Here is a 24,468-nt window from a genome sequence, read left to right on the forward strand (position 1 = left end):
GTGTGGACATTGATAGGAGGTTCTCACTGCCTCTCCAACTTTCCCCAGCAATTACTGGACCATGAACCTCGTCGAGATTAATTAGCCAGGTTTTAATGTCACGAGGAGAGATCCGCCATTTTGCTTTATCAGCACCTCAGCTATTCTCATCGCTTCTCTGGAAGTGGAGGATGAGGGTGGTTCTGGAACTTCTGGTTTTGGATACAATTGCACTCATTCTCAGAGAGCAGTTTGGTTTGTTAATTAGAGAAATATTTTCCCAGCAAAGTTGTATTTCTTATTTGTGGATCACTATGACTGATGTGTAACTGTTGTTCAGTGGATGAAGCTATACTCAAAAACCTTCATATCAAAAGAGAAAATTACTTCACACAAACAAATATTTAATACCAATGGTCAGATGAAAATCAACCTGAGTATGTCCTTCGTGTTGTTTAGGATTGTAATATGACAGTTACATAACATAGTACATACAAAAGAAGGGAAATGAATGTACAATTGTAAAAAATAAACAAGAGCAAATCAAATTGTATTTGTCGCATACACATGTTTAGCAGATGCTATTGCGGGTGGTAGCGAAATGCTTGTAACAAAAAGCACATCTGGGTTAAACCATACTACATAACAAACATGAACAAGCATATTTAGTTCTATATATAGTTGTTCCTTTGGCACAAGGTAATGACTCCACAATTTAGTCTCATGTATTGGGCCGTTGGGGCTAGTTAGGAGCTTCTGAACCACAACTACATATCATGAAACCTGAGGGGACCTCTTGGCTGCATAGGAGCCATGTGGTAAATATCACCATCTAGTGGGTACAGAAGACTTATGCTATGACATCTCCAGTCGCTGTAGAAACATCCATCTAAACCCAAATTCTGTCAAATAAGGAGATCAATTGCACAATTCATAAGACAAAAAACCCCCACATGAATTCATGATTTATTAATTCATGGGTTGACTTTCATTTTCAACTGCCCTCCTCAACACACTGAATGAAAATAAAAAAGTACCACCCTACCCCAGGGTCTTTATCGGTTTGTTTATCTGAAAGAGACCTAAAGAACTTTCAAGAAAGAGTCTTGAATCATGGATTCCACCTCCTCCACTAACACACTGAAATCTGCTTGACACACTGTATGTTCTCCTCTACTGTTTTCCTTCAGGCACTGAAGCATGTTTTGGTGCATCCGAGGTGTGGACGCTACAGAGGCCAGCTCCCTCAGCTGGTCCACAGGATCTGAGGGGTTATTCGGGCACTGCAGCGCTTTGAGGACGGTGGGGGCAAACTTCCCATGGTGCGCTGTAGAACAGATCACCACTGGACACCATGGGTCCTGTAGCCGGTCGGCAACCGCCTTAGCAACAGCGGTGTGTGTGTCCATCGCGTAACCAGTTTTGGTGTGAACATTTAGGATGGCAGCCAGACATTCCTCTTCAGAGCACCAGCCAGCCACCACATCCTCCTGGATCTTTTGGAGCAATGACTCAGAGACTTTGAAGTACTGGTCTTTCTCTAAGCGCGTGAACAGATCTCTAACAAGACAGCCATCACCACCTGAGGTGTGGTAGAGAAATCTCTCCAGGTTGGAGGATTTGAGGATGTCTATGGCTGGGGAAAGCGAGGCAATGAGAGGCTGGTTTCGGAGATCACACACCCCTGTCGTAATAAAGTCAGAAACGATTCGGTTTTGGTTGGAAGCGCAGATGATTTTTCTTATCGGGATTCCCATTTGCTTTGCATACAGGGCTGCCATTGCATTGCCAAAGTTACCGGTAGGGATGCATACATCGATGGGCTCTCCGAACTTGATAACCCCATCTTTGAAAAGATCTAGATATGCTGAGGCGTGATAGACCACCTGGGGAGAAACAGGAGGTAATGAAGTAATGCTACTTGAGCTGTACAACAACATACCAAGACATTAAGTAGCCTAGACTGAATGAAATGAATAAATAAAACAATTCATTGTTTAGGATAGCTATATGCATTTAATGTTCATTTAGAATGTATTCACCCCTACCCCTGTATATAATTAAGATGGGTTTGTTAATCCCCTATAATAGAAATAAAAAATAACATACATCAAGCACATTTTCTGAGCCTTAAAAACACAAGTACTACTGTGTCATTTTACAGCAGGACCTCACCTGTGGTAGCAGCCTTCCCCAATTGATGGAGTTAGCAGTGCTGAGGACAGTGCCATACTCCACAACCAAATGCCCTGTCAGACCTGAATCCCCAAACATGGTCTTAATGGCCCTCTGGCAGAAGTCAAAGTCGGATAGGACACCGACAGCCCTGGCGTTGCCCTCTTTGTAGGCTGTCAACTGTCGCTTCTGGATCTCACTCACTCCTTCCTCTGGGAAGAACACCAGCACGCCGACCCTCTGCCGGTCCAGGTCATGAAGGTTGCCGAACCCACTCAGCACTGCACTGCCGGTGTCACCGGATGTTGCCACAAGGATGAGGTAGTTGCACATTTGTGGGAGACAATAGGCGAAGAGCTGAGGCATCAACTGCAAGGCCAGGTCTTTAAAGGAAGCAGTGGGGCCGTGGAAGAGCTCCTGCACAAACTGGTTATGAACTAGGTGTTTCACCGGTGCAATGGCCTCGCTGGCAAAGTTAACCCCGTAAGCTCTGAACACCATTCTTCTGAGTTCGGTACCAGGGATATCCATGGGGTGTATGCACTTTTCAAGCATGGCTAAGGCTCGTTCAGGATAGGACATTTCTGCTAATCTTAGCCATTCTCGTACGTCGAGCTTCGGAAAGCCTTTTTGGGGCACGTATAGTCCACCATCGGGAGCTAACCCCTCTAAAACAACGTCACTGAAGTATTTTGAATCACTAGATGATCCGTTCTCCCTCCTGGTTGACACAAAGGTCTCCGATTTCGAGTTCTGGTATCTCTCCACAGCCTGAAGCACCTTCTCTGCAATCTCCTCAATAGTATCTCCAGTCCCACAGAGCACTCTAGTGTCAAGCCATTTCTCATAAAACTGCTTCCTGTAGTGTAGAATCTGCCTGATGGGTACCCCAGCCTCCTGGCCCACAATCCTGTTCACTTTCATCCTGGAGAGCCTCTGTATGATGTCATCGGTGGCTACATCCAGATACACTACCAGTCCAGTGCGTTTGAGGTGCTGCATAGCCCCAGAATGGAGTGGGTTGGATCCTGTTAGGGAGATGACACTACCAGAGGTGGATAATTTGCAAAGAGCCCGACCCTCTTCTTCCAGGAAACGTTCATCTCCGACCTCGGACAGCTTGTCAGCCACCGGCATCTTCCATGTCACCTCCAGGATATGATCGTCCACGTCAATGACAGGCACTCCCAGTCTATGAGCAACAACACGCCCCACAGAGGTTTTTCCTGCTCCAGGCGGACCCATTAGCAGGATGTTTCGGTCCTCTATCTGGGGTACAGTAGATAGCCACGATCTGGATATTGAGAAAGGGCTTGTGCTTGTCCGCCATCTCACAGCTTTCAGAGCAAGCTGCCGTGTGTTGTTCAACACTTCCATCGCTATAAACATTTTCACCCTTTGACAGTAGGCTACTGGAAGCATTTTGATGTGGTTGTTATGTCAAATCTGTAAGACAGATAAGATAAGACTGATTGTACAGGGTTAATGACATCAAATAATAACAGGCAATATGTTCAGTGACGTAAGTTCCTTGTTAGGAGCTGTTGAAATGTAAAATGTATGTAGCTACTGTACATGTTGATAACAATCTATCCTGGTTATAGCAATAGTATTTGAACAGTTACTAGGTTTAGCTGTAGCTAAGTTACTAGACCAGTGTGAATAATAATTTACACATGTTCTATTGCCCTTTTCATAACCTCAAAGTGCTTCAAAAGCCAAAACACAAACAAGCAATACATCATCATGAGTAGCCTAGCAACTGTATAGTTAGGTCAACCAATACATCATCATGAGTAGCCTAGCTACTGTATAGTTAGACTACTCATGATTATGTATTGGTTGACCTAAATATACAGTCAACCAATACAGGCCAAGTCTTTGAGTGCCAAAGGTGGAGAGGGACAGTTCATGGCTTGATCAGAGGAAGGTAGTCAGGGAGATGGTTGGTGAAGAATATGATTTTAAATATTTTAAAAAGATGAATAGACTCTAGCTATCAAACTCTAAGCGGCATTCTGCCTTCTCCCTACAGTTCTCAGCTATAGTCCGTCACAGTGGACGCATCATAATACCCATAAAAACACAAATGGTTCCAATGGTTTTTCCACCATTCACTTTACAAAGAAATTACAATTAATTGTGTGTTTGGTGTAGGCTTACCTTGTGACGTTTTGATAGCCGTGCAATTCTTTCTCGGGCAAGGTGCGTTTTTATCAATATATTAGCCTCAATTTACTCAAAAATGTGCATTGCTAATTATTGATAAAAGTTACCTTGTCCTAGAGCGATTTGCTCGGTTATCAAAACGTCAAACCAGGATAAGCCTACACGAAACACAGACCTTATATGAAGTAGTTCTAAAATCCAAGATGGAAAAATGTATGGCAGATAAACAATTGGAACCATCTCTGGGTTTAATGACTCATACTGTGGTAGTCAATTAGCTCTGTCCATAAGAACAATCCCAATGCTGTGTTAAAGCTGCAATATGTAACTTTTTGGGGGACCCAACGAAACTAACATAGAAATAGATCTGTCAATCTCATTGAAAGCAAGTGTGCGAAGCGGTAGATCTGTTGTGTGTGTGCTATTTCTATGCTTCCTGTTAAGTTTTGTTTTTCCATATTTTACTTTTGGTGTTGTACACCAGCTTCAAAACAACTGAAAATACAATATTTTTGGTTATGTAACAGATATTTCACAACAGTTTAGATGGTACAATGATACTCCACATTATACTAGCTTGTTTTGTCACAAACTGGAATTAGGCTAAATATTAGAATTTTAGCAACACCGAAATGGTTGAGCGATTTCTGCATAGTGCATATTTAAAGTTAAGAAACGTCAATAATCATCGCTTGTGACAAGGCTTTCGAAACATATAGCAGTTATCTTTCATCCGCGAGGAAGAACCCATCAAATAAAAAAGATACACTTACTGTAGCAATTTTGCACAGATCCATACAGCTATGGATGCATGCCTCCATCCAACGAAACTATAGTTCTGCTACACTTCTGAGCATGCGATAAAGCTAATTAGCACGTGGTCGCTCCTGTTTTCCGTAAACAAGCGCTGTAACATGGTGATATGGCCGTATGGGAACACAAACCACCCTATCAAGGGGTTTATTTAGCCATTTTTTATGATTATTTCTCGCTGATATGAAAGATAAGGTCCTTATGCTTCCAATACCGTACCGCAAGCAATGCGTGTTAATTAATCTTCAGATCGAGCGTCAGGTATCTTAACAAAACACCCCGCTGAAGAAGCCGCCTTCGTCAAAAGACTTGTGTAATGTAATGGAACTGAGTCATGATCAAGGGCTAAATAGACCCGATAGGGCTCATACTTACATTTCTGTCTTCTAAAATACTATTCTGTTTAACACATATCTTTGGAAATAATTTAGTTTACCTATCTACTGTTTCTATCTAGATATGTTATTTAGATAGCTACTGTACCTAGCTTGCTACAGCAACTTTTATATCATGAAGGGATGCATCAGTCGATAATGACTTTTAATATATTTTATACACTAGGCCTACCTGGATTATATTTTTTTACAGTATTTTAGCTAGTAACGTTTAATTATTGGAGTAAAGAAAGAGCTGATGAAAGTAAACCAATGTCAGCCACGTTCAACTTAAGCTTCTCGTCAGCAACACTAAAAAGGTACTTCCGGGTCACGGAATTTCGGAAATTTTCGAAATACATGTCCCCTACGTAATAGTAGAAAAGTGTCAATTACCTGTATTATTAATTATACAGTATATTACAAATGATTGTCTAAACAGTAACAATGAATCATATTCGTTCATATTTAAGTGACATTTGCATTCAATATATGTTTTAAAACATGTTCCAAGGTCAAAGAAATGAGGCTGGCCTTTTGCTCCACCCATTCCATTGGCGGCCACAATGTGAATCACTTTATATGGAATACATATTGGTTTTTGAGCGAAAAATATTGTAGGTGCCACAGTAAGATTATTGTAGGGAATACTCAGTGGGGTCTGGAGAATGTATTATGGTGTCATTTAATTGCGCTCTGAATAATACGGAGTGTTGCTGGCCTTTTACCATTATTCATTGGCCACAACTCGAATCACTGTATATGGCATTGTTTTCGCATTGTCACACATTGTACGGGAAAAGTGAAGGGACAAACTGTATTTCGTAAGTACCGTGTTACATGTAAACGGGGAGAAGGCGAAACAGATAAAACGCAGATTGCATTCAAATCTTAGATGGAGGATTTTACCTCTCACTTTATCAGGAAAGGTAGAAACAATATGAATATTCTTCCCACACTGTGAACTACTAATAGCTAACAAAGTAACTGTATAACGTTAGCTAGCTATGTAAACTTATTTGCATTGCACACAGCCCATGGGCATATCTACTGTATCTAACGTTAGCTAGCTTAATTTGTATTTTTCTTAAACCTATGTTTCTGTGTGGGGGATTGGGAATGTGTGGGGATACTTTGTTGCCACAACCTGCACCGTGAAAAAGACTGCACCACTGTGCACGGGGCTTCTGACAGATTTTTGCACTCATGTCCTGAAATGATCTAGCTACTGTACTATATCTATCTTCTCTTTTATTATTCCATTGTCAAGTTATATCAACGTTTAGGGCACAAGTTAAGCATGCGAAAAGTATGAATAAGGTTCCAAACAAGACTGGGGCCAACAAAAGTAGAAGTGCCCTCTCCAGAGAAATATCTGCTCGAGCACTCCAAGGAACCCAAATTTACTGAAAGTAAGCAATAGGGCCGAGATTACATCTCAATATCACTTGAGGTCATTTCCTAAATCTAATTCTGTGTCTATATTTTTACACCACTAGAGAAACTTTTTCACATTTGTATGATACTTTCAAGAAAACACAAATAGCGGCCAAAGCAGACAATCGAATTATGGGTATTCACTCCAAAAAGGACTTTGTAAAGACATATGCCTTTTTTTATTTTATTAAACTAGACAAGTCAGTGAAGAACAAATTCATATTTTACAATGACGGCCTACCCTGACCAAACCCTCCCCTAACCTGGATGACCCTGGGCTAATTGTGTGCCGCCCTATGGGACTGCCAATCACGGCAGGATCGAACCAGGGTCTGTAGGGATGCCTCTAACATGGAGATGCAGTGCCTTAGACCGCTGCGCAACTCGGGAGCTCTTTGAGAACATCATGGCAGTGCTAAGGAAGCCACAGCCTATCTACGCCGACACTAAAACTGGAGACAAACAGCTGCTGGAAAATTCAGGACTGGTCCCAAAGTACATCAAGAAAAACGTGAGCTTTTCACTACATATGAAAAGACTGCTTTCACTTTGTCTGTCAAGCAGGTAGTGAATTTGTAGTGCTAGTTAAAGAAAATACGCTTATTGCACCAAGACTGGACACTCAATCAATTTGAATTGAACTGAAGAGGCGCCCAACATAACTATTTGCCCATCCTCTCCCTAGGACTTTGGAAAGAACCCTGAGTACCTGCAGCAGCATGCTGATGAGGTGAGGAGGGTTCAGGACAAGTATGAGAGCTATGTCAATGAGCGCATGTATCAGGAATCAAGGTAAGACCCAGATGCAGACACATTGAATTGACAATGGTTTAATATTCCAACAGGGGCAGGCAGGGGTAAGTAAACCAGAGGTGGGGCAACGGTACCGGACGGCAGGCAGGCTCAGGGTAGGCAGAGGTCAACAATTCAGAGGTGGGGCAAGGTACAGGTCGGCAGGCAGGCTCAGGGACAGGCAGAGTGGTCAGGCAGGCAGGCTCAGAGTCAGGATAGGCAAGGGTCAAAACCAGGAGGACGAGAAAAAGAGAGACTGGGAAAAGCAGGAGCTGAGAACAAAAACACTGGTTGACTTGAAAAACAAGACAAACTGGCAACAGACAAACAGAGAACACAGGTATAAATACACAGGGGATAATGGGGAAGATCGGCGACACCTGGAGGGGGGGAGACAATCACAAGGACAGGTGTGACAGCATGAGACAGGGCGCCATTATACAGCTCTCTGAGGATGAGTGAAAAAAACATCACACAGGTAAACCACATAGGTCCTTAGAACCAAGCCAATAGAATCTGTCCTAGAATAGATCATAAAGATGTATTACATTAATATATGTGTTTTAGCTGATCAGTCATTTAGATAAGGTTCAATATTTGATCAATGTATCAAATGATGAATAGGCTTACAAATTCTGTTAAGCACCAGCATACATTCAAAGGGGTTTAAAAGTGACATTTCCCAGAAAGACATTCCCATTACACTGACATACATGGGCTTATTGATAATTAATTGTTCTTGAGCAAGAATGGAAAGCTCATCTCCCTTGCCTGTGTTATTGATGGGTCATTCTCTGTCCGGGGCTTGAAGAAGAACTGGGGGAGCTGCACCATCAGTACCAGGGACTCTGTTGTCATGGACACCACCCCCAAGAAGTACTGCAAGGAGCGTCTGGAGCTGGAGATGAAGCAGCTGGAGAGGGACATTGACCTCATCAAGCGATACAAGACCATCTACATCGTCAACAACAACTAACACACATGACACCTCTTAAGTCTCAATGGCAAATGCCAGAATTGTAAACAGATATTCAGTGAGGAAAAAAAACATATGCCCTGAGTGCTAGATATGAAATTGTCTGGCAAATTGTCATATCCCTCTCACTGTCTGTCTATGATTTCACATTGTTTTGGTAAACTAAATTAACTCTGCACTATATTTAAATATATTTGTGAAAATCTGCTTACAACAGTTTATAAATATTACTACATACTACGTCATGATGTAATCCTTGTAGGTCATTGTACAAGAGCCTTGAATGAGCCTATACTTATCAGGTCCTTTGCCACAGTTTCTTGAACCAAATGATTAACTTTTCCTTTTTAGCAAGCATCCGTGCCTACAGGAAAACTACTACATGAAATCCCATGCAGCTGATTATCCACCCCCGTGGATCTAATTGTGCCATTCGGTGGTTTATTCAGAAGGACTGGAAAACAACAACCACCTCTTTATAGTCACACTAATGACTTTAGCATGACCACAGCATGCTTGACTTGTTGGCTAGTTTTGAGTTTCAGCCTAAAATTGCACAAATAATCTCTCTTTATAAAGTGGAAAAGTTGTCAGTTACTTCGAGGAACACTTACTTCACCGTTATCTTGCTTGTGATTGTAGTAATTTGTTCGCTCCCCTTCAGTCTACTGACTGAAGTTTTACTTCAACTGTCTGTCATCGCGGAAAAACATGGCAGAATGCGTTCCATCCAGAGCCACAGGAATGGAAGGCGGAATTGTGGTAAATAGCTTCAGACTTTGTTTTGTAGTGGTCTATTGTAATATACCAATATTTATCCTATCGTGATTTGTTTTCTTGAGTAACTTGTTGGAGCTGATTTCAGTTGATCAAGCACTGTCTTCAGATCATCAACTTTTTAAATTGATAGGCTACTTACAGATATAGCCTATGGGAATATTTCGTGAATAAATGTATCATAATTTTGCAAGTGTTTCTTATCTTTGTTAATCATATCTTAGATTAAAGATGATTGGCCCGGATACAGTTTAGAGCTCTTCACTTATCCAGAGCATTACCGCGAAGATATAGAGAGTGTCTACATTCCACATGGGGTTATCATGGACAGGTAATATTTATTTTATAATCTGGAGGAAATTCATACAAACCTTTTCACCAACTTGCTGAGGTGATCAGAAGCCAATCTACCATTCTATTTATGTTGTTGTAGTTTACAATATGGAACATACGTTACTACATTACTGTGCTTAAAGGATGATCTTAAATAGGAATACCACCCCCGTTTTTTTTACCCCCTTTTGCTCCCCAATTATTAGTAGTTACTGTCTTGTCTCATCGCTACAACTCCCATACGGGCTCGGGAGAGACGAAGATCGAGAGCCATGCGTCCTCCGAAACACAACCCAACCAAGCCGCACTGCTTCTTAACACAGCGCGCATCCAACCCGGAAGCCAGCCGCACCAATGTGTCGGAGGAAACACCGTACACCTAGCGACCTGGTCAGCGTGCACTGCGCCCTGCCCGCCACAGGAGTCGCTAGTGCGCGATGAGACAAGGATATCCCTACCGGCAAACCCTCCCTAACCCGGACGACGCTAGGCCAATTGTGCGTCGCCCCATGGACCTCCCGGTCGCGGCCGGCTGCGACAGAGCCTGGGCTCGAACCCAGAGTCTCTGGGAGCACAGCGATGCAGTGCCTTAGACCACTGCGCCATCCGGGAGGCCAGCACCCCTGTTTTTATCTTTATCACTTAACTTGATCCACTTTATTGGTCTTCTCCTGGTGCACTTATTGGCCTGGGTTCACAGTTCAGGTTTTCTACCTCATGTGGAAAGGAATGTTGGTGCGTGCATTTTTACCAACCAGGGAGGCTTGGAGGACTTCAAGAAGTCATTGAGTTGAGAACTGTGTATTGAAAGTACACAATAAACGAAACCATTGTGTGTGTGTGTGTGTGTGTGCGCATCATACACACTGCATGCCTTGGCAATTAGTGATAAAGCATCAACTCTGGTATCATGTGACCCCGAAATGTAATTACACATAATTACACACACACACACTGCTCTGTCTATGTAATTGTGATTTCCTGGGAAGGATTAACATGATTTGTACTGTAGGACGGAGCGCCTGGCCCGACACATCATGGATGACATTGGGGATCATGACATGGTGGTGCTGTGTGTACTGAAGGGAGGGTACAAGTTCTGTTCCGACCTGGTGGAGTTCATTAAGGTACAATGCCGCAACTCCAACAAGCACCTGGAGACCAGAGTGGAGTTTATTAGGCTTAAGAGCTACCTGGTATGTAACCCCACCCTCACACAACAACAACAACAACAGTAGTCAATCATTGAGTATAAATAATGTACAGTGAACAACAGTGCATCGAGTTCTTTAAGAGTCTTTTGAAAGGCTCTATCATCACATCATTTATCAGTCGCTTGTGATGAAGTTAAAGATAAACATAGTGAATATGACGTTCTCTAGTTTAATGTAGTTGAGGAGCACCTTGGTTGGTTCCTCAATATCCTATTTATTTGTTCTTTGAAATCTTCAGCATGTATTGTTTATGCAGCTGGGCATCCCTTCACCAGAGCAACTGGGAGGCCTGTTCAGATGCTGTATCCTCAATGTATAACATTCAAATCTCGAAATTGTCATCTTTTAGCGCTGACTTCCGACCAGAACAGTTAGGAAAAGACGTATTCGACATAAGAGAGGAAAATAGATATCGAAACAACCTGTTGTTTCTGTTATTAATAATTGGTTCATGTTTGGAGATGGAAGAGTTTATAGTCTGTCTGTCTGTGTGTGTATATAGTATGTCTGTGTATGTACAGTGGGGCAAAAAAGTACACTGCTCAAAAAAATAAAGGGAACACTTAAACAACACAATGTAACTCCAAGTCAATCACACTTCTGTGAAATCAAACTGTCCACTTAGGAAGCAACACTGATTGACAATACATTTCACATGCTGTTGTGCAAATGGAATAGACAAAAGGTGGAAATTATAGGCAATTAGCAAGACACCCCCAATAAAGGAGTGATTCTGCAGGTGGTGACCACAGACCACTTCTCAGTTCCTATGCTTCCTGGCTGATGTTTTGGTCACTTTTGAATGCTGGCGGTGCTTGGCTTCGAAGGAGTGGCTTCGTAAGAAGCATTTCAAGGTCCTGGAGTGGCCTAGCCAGTCTCCAGATCTCAACCCCATAGAAAATCTTTGGAGGGAGTTGAAAGTCCGTGTTGCCCAGCAACAGCCCCAAAACATCACTGCTCTAGAGGAGATCTGCATGGAGGAATGGGCCAAAATACCAGCAACAGTGTGTGAAAACCTTGTGAAGACTTACAGAAAACATTTGACCTCTGTCATTGCCAACAAAGGGTATATAACAAAGTATTGAGATAAACTTTTGTTATTGACCAAATACTTATTTTCCACCATAATTTGCAAATAAATTCATTAAAAATCCTACAATGTGATTTTTCTGGATTTTTTTTTCTCATTTTGTCTGTCATAGTTGAAGTGTACCTATGATGAAAATTACAGGCCTCTCATCTTTTTAAGTGGGAGAACTTGCACAATTGGTGGCTGACTAAATACTTTTTTGCCCCACTATATGTCACTTCCTTTTATTTACGGATTTCATTGGATTAGGCAAAAATATGTAGGCCTCCCTCTAAGTGTCTTTGTTGAGCTACACAATCAATTTGAGATACTTTTGGTCATGTAGTGTATGTGGACACCTGCTTGGAGTTGGTCCCCCACTTTGCTGCTATAATAACCTACCCTCTTCTGGCAAGGCTTTCCACTAGATGTTGGAACATTGCAGCAGGGACTTGCTTCCATTCAGGCAAAAGAGCATTAATATGGTCGGGCACTGATGTTGGGCAATTAGGTCCGGCTCGCAGTCGGTGTTCCAATTCATCCCAACGGTGTTCGATGGGGTTGAGGTCAGGGCTCTGTGCAGGCCAGTCAAGTTTTTCTGCCAGATGGTAAAGCGTGATTCATCACTGCAGAGAACGCGTTTCCACTGCTCCAGAATCCAATGTTGGCGAGCTTTACACCACTCCAGGCGACGCTTGGCATTGCGCATGGTGATTTTAGGCTTGCTCGGCCATTGAAACCCATTTCATGAAGCTCCCGACGAACAGTTCTTGTGCTGACATTGCTTCCAGAGGCAGTTTGGAACTCGGTAGTGAGTGTTGCAACCAAGGACAGACGATTTTTATGCGCTACACGCTTCAGCACTCGGCGGTCTCATTCCGTGAGTTTGTGGCCTACCACTTTGCGGCTGAGCCGTTGTTGCTCCTAGACGTTTCCACTTCACAATAACAGCACTTACAGTTGACCGGGACAGCTCGAGCAGGGCAGAAATTTGACGAACTGACTTGTTGGAATTGTGGCATCCTATGACGGTGCCTTCAGTACGGGCCATTCTACTGCCAATGTTTGTCTATAGAGATTGCATGGCTGTGTGCTCGATTTTATATACCTGTCAGCAACGGGTGTGGCTGAAATAGCCGAATCCACAAATTTGAAGGGGTGTCCACATACCTTTGTATATATAGTGTACTTTAGGATGGTTCGATATGAGCGTTAGGAAATTAGTTTAAGGAAATTAAACGTAAATTATAACTTTTTCAGTTCCCTCATTGTTCGCTATACTCCTATGAAAGGCCATGCATTTAAGTCACATCGATTTAAGGCAGCCCCCCGCACATTTCTGATTGAGGGGTTAAATGTGCAAGACCCATTTCAGTTGAATGCATTCAGTTGTGCAACTGACTTGATATCCCCTTTCCCTTTCACTTGGGATTTTGTATTTTGGCTAACTCAGCATCTGAAATATCTGACTCCAGCATGATTGTAGAATTGAGCTGACCTGAGTGTCTGTATTTTCTCCATTGTTACTGCCCTTCATTCTCGCCTTTTTCCATTCCATCTAAAGCCTCACTGTCTAAATGATAGTGATTACGTAGACACTAGACAGTCACCGTCATGGAAAATTCCCTGATCTGTGCAGCGTAGTCATCCTGGATGTCATGTTTGGGGACATCTCTGTCAGGTTATCTGTGTCTTGCCTCTGTCCAGGACAGAATGGTGACTGTTCACACAAGTTTTTTTCTTCTTCTCTAGAATGACCAATCAACAGAGGACCTGCACATAATAGGTAGTCAAGATCTATCTGTTCTACGAGGCAAGGTATGTACGTGCCTAAATAAATTGTAATGATTTTATATGGACATTTGTTCAAACCAGATTTCTTTCTGTAAATAATCTTTCCATTTTTATCCCTCTCTGGGAAATTAGATTATATGCATTCAGATACACTTTGTTCTAAAGAATTTGAACATTAAGAACGTTTTTGATATAAGGTCATAACTACCCACAAGGGGGAGCTCTCAGCTCTGCTGTTGAGCGTCGACAAAGCTCTTGGAAATGCATCAGTGTGCTCATTTGGGTGGTGAAGGAAGAAAGGGAAAGACACATACACACTTTAAAGACAAATTCAGATAAGGTATACGATCTATAAGAAGATATAAGAAGATTGAGCTGAAGGATGAACTACCCTGGTATATTTCACATAGGTGTGGCCCTCTATGTCTAAGGAGTGGTCCCAACGTATCACCACAAGGCATAGTAGATCCATTTAATGAAAATACATCTTTTGACTCTATGGCGTGAGGCAAGGGCTAGGTCCTTCCATAAGAGACAGACCGTTTTAGACATTCCTGTGTAAAACTGTGTCTACTGAACTACATTTCTGGACTGGAGCAAAGAGAGTGAACCCAGTGACTGGGTGTCATCCTGCGTTCATTCGGCGCGTCATACATTTTTGGGTCTTCTCCGACAACCGTCCTCTTTGTGTACCCTTCATAAGAGTCACTTTGTCAGTGTGGTGCAGCCATCACCAGGTTGAGAATGAATCACTAATCTAGTCCTGTGGACAGTACAGGAATGGTTGCACCAGGAATATCCTCTTTCTGAGGAAATACTTGACGATGAAAAATAGGGTTTTGGTGGACCATCATCCACCCCACACTGTAACCTACCCCATATGGAAGATTTAATGGAGTTTAAGTCAAGGGTGCTCAAGAGGGTGGTATGTGAGTGGTGTTGGAATTGACGCCCCCATCTAGATAGAATGTAGTCTTACAGCACATAGTTACTGTCTCTATCTCAGTAGCAAGGTATATTTTAGGAGTCAGAAGAGGACAGCAGGCAATGTCATGAGAAGTTGTTTTTTTTTACATAAAAATGAAAATGGCAAAAACCTTACCTAAGATTTGTTTTTGCTTAGGGTTAGGAGGTCAACAAGAATACCTGTCTGTCTAACCCAGCAAATTTACACAAGTCAGGAACATTAATCTTCACTAAGGGTAACTAGATGGCTGACATCAATCTTCACTAAATGGCTGCCATCTCAGCGTCATGCCGTCACCCCATGGCACAGCCAGTCATTGGGGCATGTGCCAGTCATAAGGGGTGCTAGTTATTAGGCGCATGGACTCTGGCCAACCGTCAACTAGCATTATTGGCAATGGCATACCATTTACAGCACTTGCTTTTCCTAATCCCAAATGTCATCATGGAAAGGCGAGGAGTGTTAAAGTTAAAATGCATAACACTGCTGCAAATATGTAAGTTGAGAGGTTGGCTGGATAGGTTCAAGAACAGATCTGTCAAATTACTTGATTTTGCAGGAATCTCTGCATGGGGTCGAGTTTCTATAGCCTACCTCCCTTCCCAGTCCATCATCAACAGAAGGGAGGCATGTACAGGATTCTATTTGGGATTTCAGCAATAGAACAGATAGCAGTATGAGGGCACAAGCCTTTGGGAGTAGTGGAGGGGGTTAGAATGATGTAGCACATCGTCTGGTAGAATAATGCACCTATTACCTCCAAGTGTTTGTGTTTCGTATCTTTAACATTCTTGAGGGGAAATGTAATCCATATCGAATAAGGACATATAAAAATCACAAATGTGGTTGTTTGAGGCTGTTTTGTGCACATCTTTTCCATGTGGCAAAGCAGGTTAGTTCTGCTCAAGGTTTCCATGTTCTCTCTCTCTCTCTCTACTACACTAAACAAAAATATAAATGCAACATGTAAAGTGTTGGTCCCATGTTTCATGAGCTAAAATAAAAGATCCCAGAAATGTTCCATACTCACAAAAAGCTTATTTCTCTCAAATGTTGTGCACGAAGTTGTTTACATCCCTGTTAGTGAACATTTCTCCTTTGCCAAGATAATCCATCCACCTGACAAGTGTTGCATATCAAGAAACTGATTAAACAGCATGAACATTACACAGGTGCACCTTGTGCTGGGGAAACGAAAACGCCACTCTAAAATGTGCCGTTTTGTCACACAACACAATGCCACAGATGTCTCAAGGTTTGAGGGCGCGTGGAATTGGCATGTTGACTGCAGGATTGTCCAGCATAGCTGTTGCCAGATAGTTTAATGTTCATTTCTTTACCATAAGCCGCTTCCAATGTAGTTTTAGAGAATTTGGCACTACAACCAACCAACCTCACAACTGCAGACCATGTTTATAGCGTCATGTGCGCGAGCGGTTTGCTGATGTCAACGTTGTGAACAGAGTGCCCCATGGTGGCGGTGGGGTTATGGTATGGGCAGGCATAAGCTACGGACAACAAACACAATTGTATTTTATCGATAGCAAAAATACTGTGACGAGATCCTGAGGCCCATTATGAGGCCCATTTTTTTCAAGGTATCTGTGACCAACAGATGCATATCTCTATTCCCAGTCGTAAAATCCATAGATTAGGGCCTAATGAATGAATTTCCGTTGACTGATTTCCTCATATGAACTGTAACTCAGTAAAATCATTGAAATTGTTGCTGTTGCGTTTATATTTTTGTTCAGCATAGTTACGCATCCTTACTCCCTGTTCATAGCGTTACATAACACGGTTCAGGTGTAGCGTGTAGGCCCACAACATTGGCCTCCTGCCTGCATTCTCTCAGAGCACTCGCCTCAAACCATAGATACACTCCACCAGCCAGACAAAGAGCCTCATACACAGCCAAGGGGGAAAAAGCTGTCATTTGAACCCCTGCACCAGAGAAAGTGTCCAACTGTAATTATCTGTACTGTCTAAGACATTTGGAAGTGCCTTTGGCTCAATGTTAGGAACAACCGTACATTATGAGGGAGTATAATGACATGTCTGTGTGTCTCCAAGGAACTAAAATTAGATCCAAGATTGTCACTATAGCTACAGTCTAAGAAATGAGAAGTCAAACTCCCAAGTATTTTCCCCCATGTTTGAATGGAAGTTGTGATGTTTCAGTTCAGAGATATTAAAAATGGGTTTGTCTCTTCTTTTTTTTACATGGCACAAAGAATGTCTTGATTGTAGAGGTAAGTGACTGCATCATCTCACGGTACAGTATTGCAAATGCCTTGAATTTGCCTTGATGCCTTGAATAAAGTTGATAAAAATTGTCAAGGACTCAAGTCATAGACTGTTCACTCTGCTACTGAAAGGCAAGCAGTACCGATGCACCAAGTCTGGAATCAACAGGACCTTGAACAGCTTCCACCCACAAGCTATAAGACTGCTAAATAGTTAGTTAGTTAAACAGTTAACCAAATAGCTACCCAGACTATCTGCATTGACCCTTTATGCACTAACGTTTTTGACTCATCACATCAGCTGCTGCTACTGTTTATTATCTGTCACTTTATTCCTAGTTATATGTACATGCAGGGTCTACCTCAATTACCTCGTACCCCTGCACTTCGACTCGGTATTGGTACCAATTGTACATAGCCAAGTTATCGTTACTCATTGTGTATCTATTATTACGTGTTTGACTTTTTAAATTATTTCTCTCTGCATTGTTGGGAAGGGCCCTTAAGTAAGCATTTTACTGTTAGTCCACTCCTGTTTTTTACAAAGTACAGTTCCGTGAAAAAGTATTTGCCCACTTACTAATTTTCTCTATTTTTACATGATTTTGATACTGAATGTTATCAGATCTTCAACCAAAACCTAATATTAGATCAAGGGAACATGAGTTCACAAAAAAAATGTATATACTTATTTTATTTAATTAACAAAGTTATGCAACATCCAATTCCACTGTGTGAAAAAGGAATTGCTCCTTTACACTCAATAACTGGTTGTGCCACCTTTAGCTGCAACGACTGCATCCAAATGCTTCCTGTAGTTGTTGATCAGTCTCTCACATCGCTGTGGAGGAATTTTGGCTGACTCTTGCATACAGAACTGCTTTAACTCAGCGACATTTGTGGGTTTTCAAGCATGAACTGCTTGTTTCAAGTCCTTCCACAACATCTTAATTTGGGATTAGATCTGGACTTTGCCTAGGCCATTGCAAAATGTAAAATTGGTTGCTTTTTAACCATTTTCATGTAGAGTTGATTGTGTGTTTTGGATCATTGTCTTGCTGCATGACACTTATTCTCATTCACTAATTTGATAATCAGGTCTTAAATTATGCAATAACAGCCAAACGGCAAGGGATTGATAAATTGCATAGATTACATCATAACATATAACATACCTATCATTGCATACAGGCAATAATTGCTTTAAACTAATAGTTTTCCTCCTACCCTCCAACCTCCAGGTGCACATAGGCCAGACCTCTCTTTTTTGTATTTTTTTCCTCCCTTTGAGATGTTTCAGATGTGAAAGTTTCCAGACTGATGTCATCCATGCATAAACACTAGGCCTTCACCACATGATGGCTGTTTAGCCCCACTCTAGAGGAATAACAGCATCTAAGATTCAATCAATATTCTAGATGGGCTGTGTGACACACATACACAATTGCATGAATTCTGTCACATTGCATTCTGTACTTCTATATAATTCGTGTAGTTCTTAATCTCAGAACTCAAGGAACAATTTCAAAGCAAAGATAAACATTGTCATTGACATATGTAGAAAATCTATATGGATTAATTAACGGTATAGCATACTGCGTGTTTTTGGTTGATTTTCTATTGTGATCCATTCTCTTCTGAGAGCAGTCCACATTTATGGCCCTCCCTCTATCCCTCTTCTTTCCCCTGCCTCTAGGCTATAGTCGACACAGGAAAGACAATGAAGGCCCTTCTGAAGCATGTGGAGGCCTTTGAACCCAAGATGGTAAAGGTCGCCGGGTGAGTCAGTCTGTCAGAGCTCTCCATGTCCACGGGGGGGGCTGTCACAGGAACAAGATGTCACTCTTCCGTAGTTACAGCAGCGACTATAGATATGCATGCCTCCAGTCACCATACTTCAACTTGAATTTGTCTTCTGTTTTATGTAAAGTTTGCAATTGTGTTTCATTGCTTGAATACAACTCTGTTAGTATTGCATTTTTTTCATAAATCAATCCATATGTATTGCACAATATTGTTTTGATTTAGAATGGTATAGGTACTGTACTGTTTGCCCTTACTTTCCCCCTTTGAAGCTTCCGTAATCAGTGTTTTTCCTGTCTGAATGATAAGAATAGCTACCCTATCGCCATCTTCACTATAATCTAGTCATGAACTGCTTATCTAGTTTCACTGTACATTTTTTTTCATCCGAGTTCAAATCTCTTCTGCATGATTCATTGCAAATTATTGTGGATATTAGCTTTGTTAATGCTTGTACTGTCATGTCTGTTTCAGTCTGCTGGTGAAAAGGGTCTCTAATGTGGTTGGAAGCCTTCCAGACTGTAAGTGCATCTTTGTTTAATGCCATCCGGGATGTCACTCATCCTTCATTCAGCCGTCAGAACAAGATTTATACTGTACATGTCATGTTACTGATATCTCAGTCTAAAGCCCAGGTGGTTTTGAATGAGGTAGCATTTTAAATGTTCTATGTTCTATGTTTAAATCATTTCAAGGTTCTTTGTTTGTGGTTGGTGCTTGATCGTGAGACTTTTCAAGAAGATTCTCTGTTATACAGACCTGATATAACCCCTGGCACTGACTCAAGTTTGAATTTATGGTTTATTCAGGCCATCTCTACACATATCTAATTTTCTGTGTCTGTATTTATCTCAACAGATGTGGGGTTTGAAATTCCCAACCGTTTTGTCGTGGGCTATGCTTTGGACTACAACGAGTATTTCCGTGACCTGAATGTAAGGCTCTACTTTTATTTCTGAACTACACATGACCTTTTAGTTTAAAGAGCTGTTTGAAAGGGATGAAAGAGCCGGGAGCTGAGAGTAAACATATTCAAAGAGACACTTCTCTCCCTGAAATCTAAACTCACCCAGGTATCCTCTGTGTGTGTGTATTTTTCTCTCTGTGTGTGTGTGCGTGTGTCCTTGCGCGCGGGTGCGGGTGCTTGTTGGGGCGCATGGGCCTTCGAGTGTGTGTGCGTTCGGGGGTGTATATGTGTGCACTGTATGTTATGGAATACCTGTATGTTTTCCTGACCTCTTGCGCTGTGCCCCATGCCAACACTCCTATGTTAAATTAAGTTACAGCGTTCTTATTTTAAATGTACTGCCCTTACCTCTATTATGAATACCTGTATCAAGGAGATACTCAGATTTATCTGAAACACAGCACCCCAGACACACAACCACCCCTTTAGCCTGTGTGCATTTTGTGTGTGTGTGTGTGTGTGTTTGTGTGTGTGTGTGTGTGTGTGTATGTGTATTCATTACAGAAATTGGAAGGAAGGTGAAGAAAGGAATGTTAGGGTTAGGATCTGCTTATCTGGCGGAGTGAGTCATCTTAATTCCCCACTTAACGACTATTAGTATTACCAGTTAGCACATGCTACATATCAGTACAGTCATATGATTGTTATCAAGGATGTGTTCATTTATCAGTTTGAGATTGACCTTGGATGACCTTTGAACTTTTCATCTTTAAATTATGTAAAGTTCAGTGCACTAGCATAATGGAGAGGCGAGATGATTCCTGTCATATGGGGAAAGTCTGACCTTGCTTTCCCAAATTCACATCCCTCCACAATCTCTAATCAGCTCAAAACATTTATCTTCTGAGGGCTCGTCATCACCGTGGTATTTCAACACTCCAGCAGATAAACACTACAAATTACTAATTTATGTTCTGTAAACATGGGGGATTAAAACATATTTCAGTGACGGTCTATAAACGATCAAAGTGTTGCTCGCATGATTTAACATCTGACTGAGGGGAACAACACTCTTTCTCTTCCTCCCTCCAGCATATCTGTGTCATAAGTGAGATTGGAAAGGTGAAGTACAAGATTTGAAGAGAAGTCGACACATACATGGGTTGTTCAGAGCTGCAGTGTTTTCAACATGTGGCAGCAAGTGCCTTCCCTTCTCATATCTTCTTTCGTGCTCTGACGAGGATTATTGTTGGTTTATTCATTTCATAAGAAGAGACACACCTTGCATGTGCTTTATGCAAAAAAATATGAGATCTGTGTTAATCATGTTACGTACAACCTTGATTGCCAAATTTTAAGATAGTCACACTGAATGTTTTTGGGAGTTTTTTTTTTACATATGCTATTGTTTTTGTAAACATCATATTACATTGTTGGCAGAATATGCTTTTACATAATATGCATTTATAACTTTATATGTAAAATACTAATTTTGTCCCCAATGATCTAATATGTGCCAAGCACAAAAAATAAACTATGCAATTTTGAATAACAAATTATTTGTGCCTGCGTCCGTGAAGATAAAGTGTCTGAGTTATCAGTGGCCGAGTGCTTTTGATTGAAAGAGAAGAGGTTTAAAGAAGGAGTTGAATGTTGACCTAAAAAGGGAGCACCTGAAATGTATGTTATGTCTTTTCTACCCAGCTGTTGATCCAAAACTACACTGCATGTTTAGCTTCAGTGTCATTTGAGCTCAGTTTATTATCTGGCATAAGTTGACTTTCTCTCGCTTTGTCTTTCTGTCTTTTATCTTAGTAAATCATTATATGTTATGATCAAATTTGGAATCAAACATGAAACCCTCCTGGAAAGCCACAAAACATGGTTCGCATTAGCTTGAAACTAGCTCAACCATACAAGGAGGCAACGACTATCCAAACATGTATGTTGCTATACAGTATATACAATGAAACAGGAAAATAATGATCCATTGGGAAGATTTTAGTGCAAACCAGACCTCCTGGTTTTCTCTCTAATGTGTGGGTGGGTGTTTGTGTGTGTTGTGTAGAGGGGTACATGAGGGGTCAAGTAATAGGAACAAAGTGTTGCTGCCCAGAGAGCAAAGAGAGTGAAAAGAACGTCACAAAGGAACTGTATGTCCAGATAAGTACTCACCAAGCACTTCCATCTAACGAATAGCGATGCAGTGGACCTATTTATTTCCCACAATGATTTTACTTTAACTTCCAGCAAATGTAGCTGAACTCAAACAATTTGAACCAATAACTGACATGGCTTTCAGGATCTTTTAAACCGTGTTGCCGTGCAGTGTTGTCGGATTGATATGCATAATGAATGTACTCAGAAACCCTAATAGCTCATGACAAAAAACTCTATGCACATCTTCTATCCAAACATCAAGTCCAAACATCAAGCCATCAATAAATAATCACAGAAGAATTCAAATAAATCTAAAATTCCTTTCAGGGTTTCACCCATTCACCCCACTGACAGATCTGAAAGTGTCGTTAAACTCAAATCATCTGTCGTCAGCACTAATCATAACGAACACAATGGCCGGTTGGAGCTTGGAGACAGACAGCTGGATGGTGTGGTGTGGTGGAGACTAGAGAGCCAAATGGTTCTCTTTGCTACTCCAAGCCTGTGTTCCATGAGTCAGTGTGGGCGTCAGCTGGGCACTTGGATGAAAATGCCAGGACTCTCTCTCGCCATCTGTCACCAGTTAGTTCTCCTCCTGTTCTGAGCCATTTAGTTATTTATTAGTCCACTCCCTTAGTTGTATGTTTGGCTATTCGGTTCATACAATTATTATTTCCTTTAAACTTAGGTTGTTATTTTGATTTACAATAATGAGGTTGTGACCTGTCTTAAACTGTTGCATTGTGGGAAATTCTATCAGGCCTAACTTTGGAAGGTTGTTTACAGTAATAAGGCTGTTCCTCATGTATTTTCTGTTGGATGCTATTAATCTCCCAACTAATGAATAGAGTACAAGATGTTCAAAGGAAATCTGTTCTCCATCCGTGGTGTTGGTTTACAAGCCTCCCCCATATTCTCCTGGGATGTGTATTTGTCTCTGGGTGACTAAAAGTCAATTGTGCATTTCACTGGACTACACTACCCAACATGCTTCACTTCACACAGTGTGCACTTGGGAGAGTTGTCATGTGGCCATGCACACTTGCCTCTTAATCACTTGAAAAACTAAACAGACATTACATAAACATATGCACATGACCCACACATACATATACACACGTCTAAGAAAAACATTGGCTTAATCTAGAATGAATTCCAGGCACTCAGCTGCTCTGTCATTACCACAGCATGATGGGCCAACTGAAAGAATGAGAGGCCATACAGGCTGTCGGTGACCTCTCCGTTCACTGACCGTCGCGTTACTTCTCTCAGGTATTTCAGGCGTCATTGACTTCACCCTTTAACCCCGTCCCCTTTGATCTCTTTTGTAATCCTCCATTTGCAGACCACCGTAGTTTGTGGTAGGATCGTTGACATACAGTTCAACTACTGAGTTCTGTGAGCATTGTGAATGCTGTAGGCCTATACTTTCAAACACACTCTGCCGAAAAAAGTGTGCCTTCTGACAATGTGGCATCTGCTGGGAAAGTTTCCAGCACTTGACTTCCCCATAATACGGTTATCCCGGGTAAAACGTAATGGATCACTTGCAGTCAATGGCCCTCTCCCGGATGGGTGACCTGAATAATAATCCTGCAAACAGAGAAGTAAGATAGAAAGATGGAGGTGGAGAAGACTGATAAGAGTCTAAGTGGCAGGTTGTGTGATGGTGAGATTGGCTTACACACTCAGAAGACCCACCTATACATCCACAGGTCGCAGTTGCAAATGAGAACTTGTTCTCAACTAGCCTACCTGGTTAAATAAAGGTGAAATAAATTTTAAAAAATAGCTTTTTTTCCACTATACATCTGTGAAACACAGGCTTTGAGTGGGTCCTGAAATACAAGCTGAACTCCAGTCTGATAAACACTCCTCTTTCACTAAGAGCATCAGTTATCCCAATTATCTTAGGTTGGGATTAGTAGGAGGCCACCCTTCCACTGAACTACAGGGCATTTTGTCTCGCCTGTGTATGTGTCATACAGAAGGATCAATGGCCACCATTGTGCTGTGACTCTGTGTCCCTTATCGAACATCAGCACTTGGGGACATCGGTTAACTTACCCCCTGCGCTAAATGTCCCCCACGCCACCCTGGGAACCTGCAAGGCATTGTCTGCCACCGTGGAGCGGGATCCGGTGAGAGGGAGAGGGGACAAAGAGGCGGCCAGGGTTCTTATGCTGGGGCTTTGTAGTGCTCCGCTGAGGGAACAGAGGACAGGGCCGTGCAGTGAATGTAGGCTACAGGTAGACTGGGAGAGCACAAAGAGAGCAACATGGGAATTGGGTCCTGTGAATGGCCACACATGTATGCGCTTGACATATGAAGCCTCTGAGTCGGTGTTTAAACAGAGCGGCATGGATTTGATTTCAGATTACCTGGACAACAGATTGAACGTGTTTACTCCCTAGCTTATTGTTTCTTTGTTCTACCTTTTGAGAGGTGTCAAAGTCATGTTTAGCCTAGGGTGGCAGGTAGCC

At 41.8% G+C, this 24,468-nt stretch overlaps 3 protein-coding genes across 6 annotated transcripts; 2 read left to right on the plus strand and 1 right to left on the minus strand.

Moving 5' to 3' along the window:
- Positions 1-366: 366 nt before the first annotated feature.
- On the minus strand, positions 367-5,830 carry LOC139531874 (threonine synthase-like 1). 3 transcript variants are annotated; one of them, XM_071328804.1, is made up of 3 exons: positions 5,704-5,830; positions 2,155-3,600; positions 367-1,865 (listed from the first exon to the last, which is right to left on the minus strand). In XM_071328804.1, exons 2-3 carry the CDS (start codon positions 3,574-3,576, stop codon positions 1,062-1,064), a joined length of 2,226 nt encoding a protein of 741 aa, XP_071184905.1. In that variant the 5' UTR covers positions 3,577-3,600; positions 5,704-5,830; the 3' UTR covers positions 367-1,061. The 3 variants fall into 3 exon arrangements, with proteins under 3 accessions (XP_071184905.1, XP_071184904.1, XP_071184903.1); XM_071328803.1 differs by lacking the exon at positions 5,704-5,830 and adding an exon at positions 5,512-5,627; XM_071328802.1 differs by lacking the exon at positions 5,704-5,830 and adding an exon at positions 5,097-5,235.
- A 3-nt stretch (positions 5,831-5,833) lies between these two features.
- Positions 5,834-9,681, plus strand: enkur (enkurin, TRPC channel interacting protein). Of its 2 annotated transcripts, XM_071328806.1 has the most exons (4): positions 5,834-6,922; positions 7,144-7,458; positions 7,633-7,677; positions 8,551-9,681. In XM_071328806.1, exons 2-4 carry the CDS (start codon positions 7,288-7,290, stop codon positions 8,713-8,715), a joined length of 381 nt encoding a protein of 126 aa, XP_071184907.1. In that variant the 5' UTR covers positions 5,834-6,922; positions 7,144-7,287; the 3' UTR covers positions 8,716-9,681. The 2 variants fall into 2 exon arrangements, with proteins under 2 accessions (XP_071184907.1, XP_071184908.1); XM_071328807.1 differs by having other exon boundaries at positions 5,834-7,458; positions 7,633-7,739.
- On the plus strand, positions 9,340-21,381 carry prtfdc1a (phosphoribosyl transferase domain containing 1a). Its single transcript, XM_071328805.1, has 9 exons — positions 9,340-9,477; positions 9,717-9,823; positions 10,838-11,021; positions 13,861-13,926; positions 17,104-17,121; positions 18,812-18,894; positions 19,393-19,439; positions 19,777-19,853; positions 20,918-21,381. The coding sequence occupies exons 1-9, from the start codon at positions 9,427-9,429 to the stop codon at positions 20,963-20,965; spliced, it is 681 nt and encodes a 226-aa protein (XP_071184906.1). The 5' UTR covers positions 9,340-9,426; the 3' UTR covers positions 20,966-21,381.
- Positions 21,382-24,468: the final 3,087 nt, after the last annotated feature.

Source organism: Salvelinus alpinus, chromosome 10, assembly GCF_045679555.1.
Source record: "Salvelinus alpinus chromosome 10, SLU_Salpinus.1, whole genome shotgun sequence".
NCBI lineage: Eukaryota > Metazoa > Chordata > Actinopteri > Salmoniformes > Salmonidae > Salvelinus > Salvelinus alpinus.

What these genes read in the sequence shown, in the direction of transcription:
- LOC139531874 (XM_071328804.1), bottom strand. Translation starts at nt 3,576, where the DNA reads ATGCTTCCAGTAGCCTACTGTCAAAGGGTGAAAATGTTTATAGCGATG. An exon ending in GGGGAAGGCTGCTACCACAG is followed by an intron (nt 1,866 to 2,154) that starts GTGAGGTCCTGC and finishes GTTTCTCCCCAG; the next exon opens with GTGGTCTATCACGCCTCAGC.
- enkur (XM_071328806.1), top strand. Translation starts at nt 7,288, where the DNA reads ATGCCTCTAACATGGAGATGCAGTGCCTTAGACCGCTGCGCAACTCGG. An exon ending in CAAAGTACATCAAGAAAAAC is followed by an intron (nt 7,459 to 7,632) that starts GTGAGCTTTTCA and finishes TCCTCTCCCTAG; the next exon opens with GACTTTGGAAAGAACCCTGA. An exon ending in TGCAGCAGCATGCTGATGAG is followed by an intron (nt 7,678 to 8,550) that starts GTGAGGAGGGTT and finishes CGGGGCTTGAAG; the next exon opens with AAGAACTGGGGGAGCTGCAC.
- prtfdc1a (XM_071328805.1), top strand. Translation starts at nt 9,427, where the DNA reads ATGGCAGAATGCGTTCCATCCAGAGCCACAGGAATGGAAGGCGGAATT. An exon ending in GAATGGAAGGCGGAATTGTG is followed by an intron (nt 9,478 to 9,716) that starts GTAAATAGCTTC and finishes ATCATATCTTAG; the next exon opens with ATTAAAGATGATTGGCCCGG. An exon ending in AGTATTTCCGTGACCTGAAT is followed by an intron (nt 19,854 to 20,917) that starts GTAAGGCTCTAC and finishes TCCTCCCTCCAG; the next exon opens with CATATCTGTGTCATAAGTGA.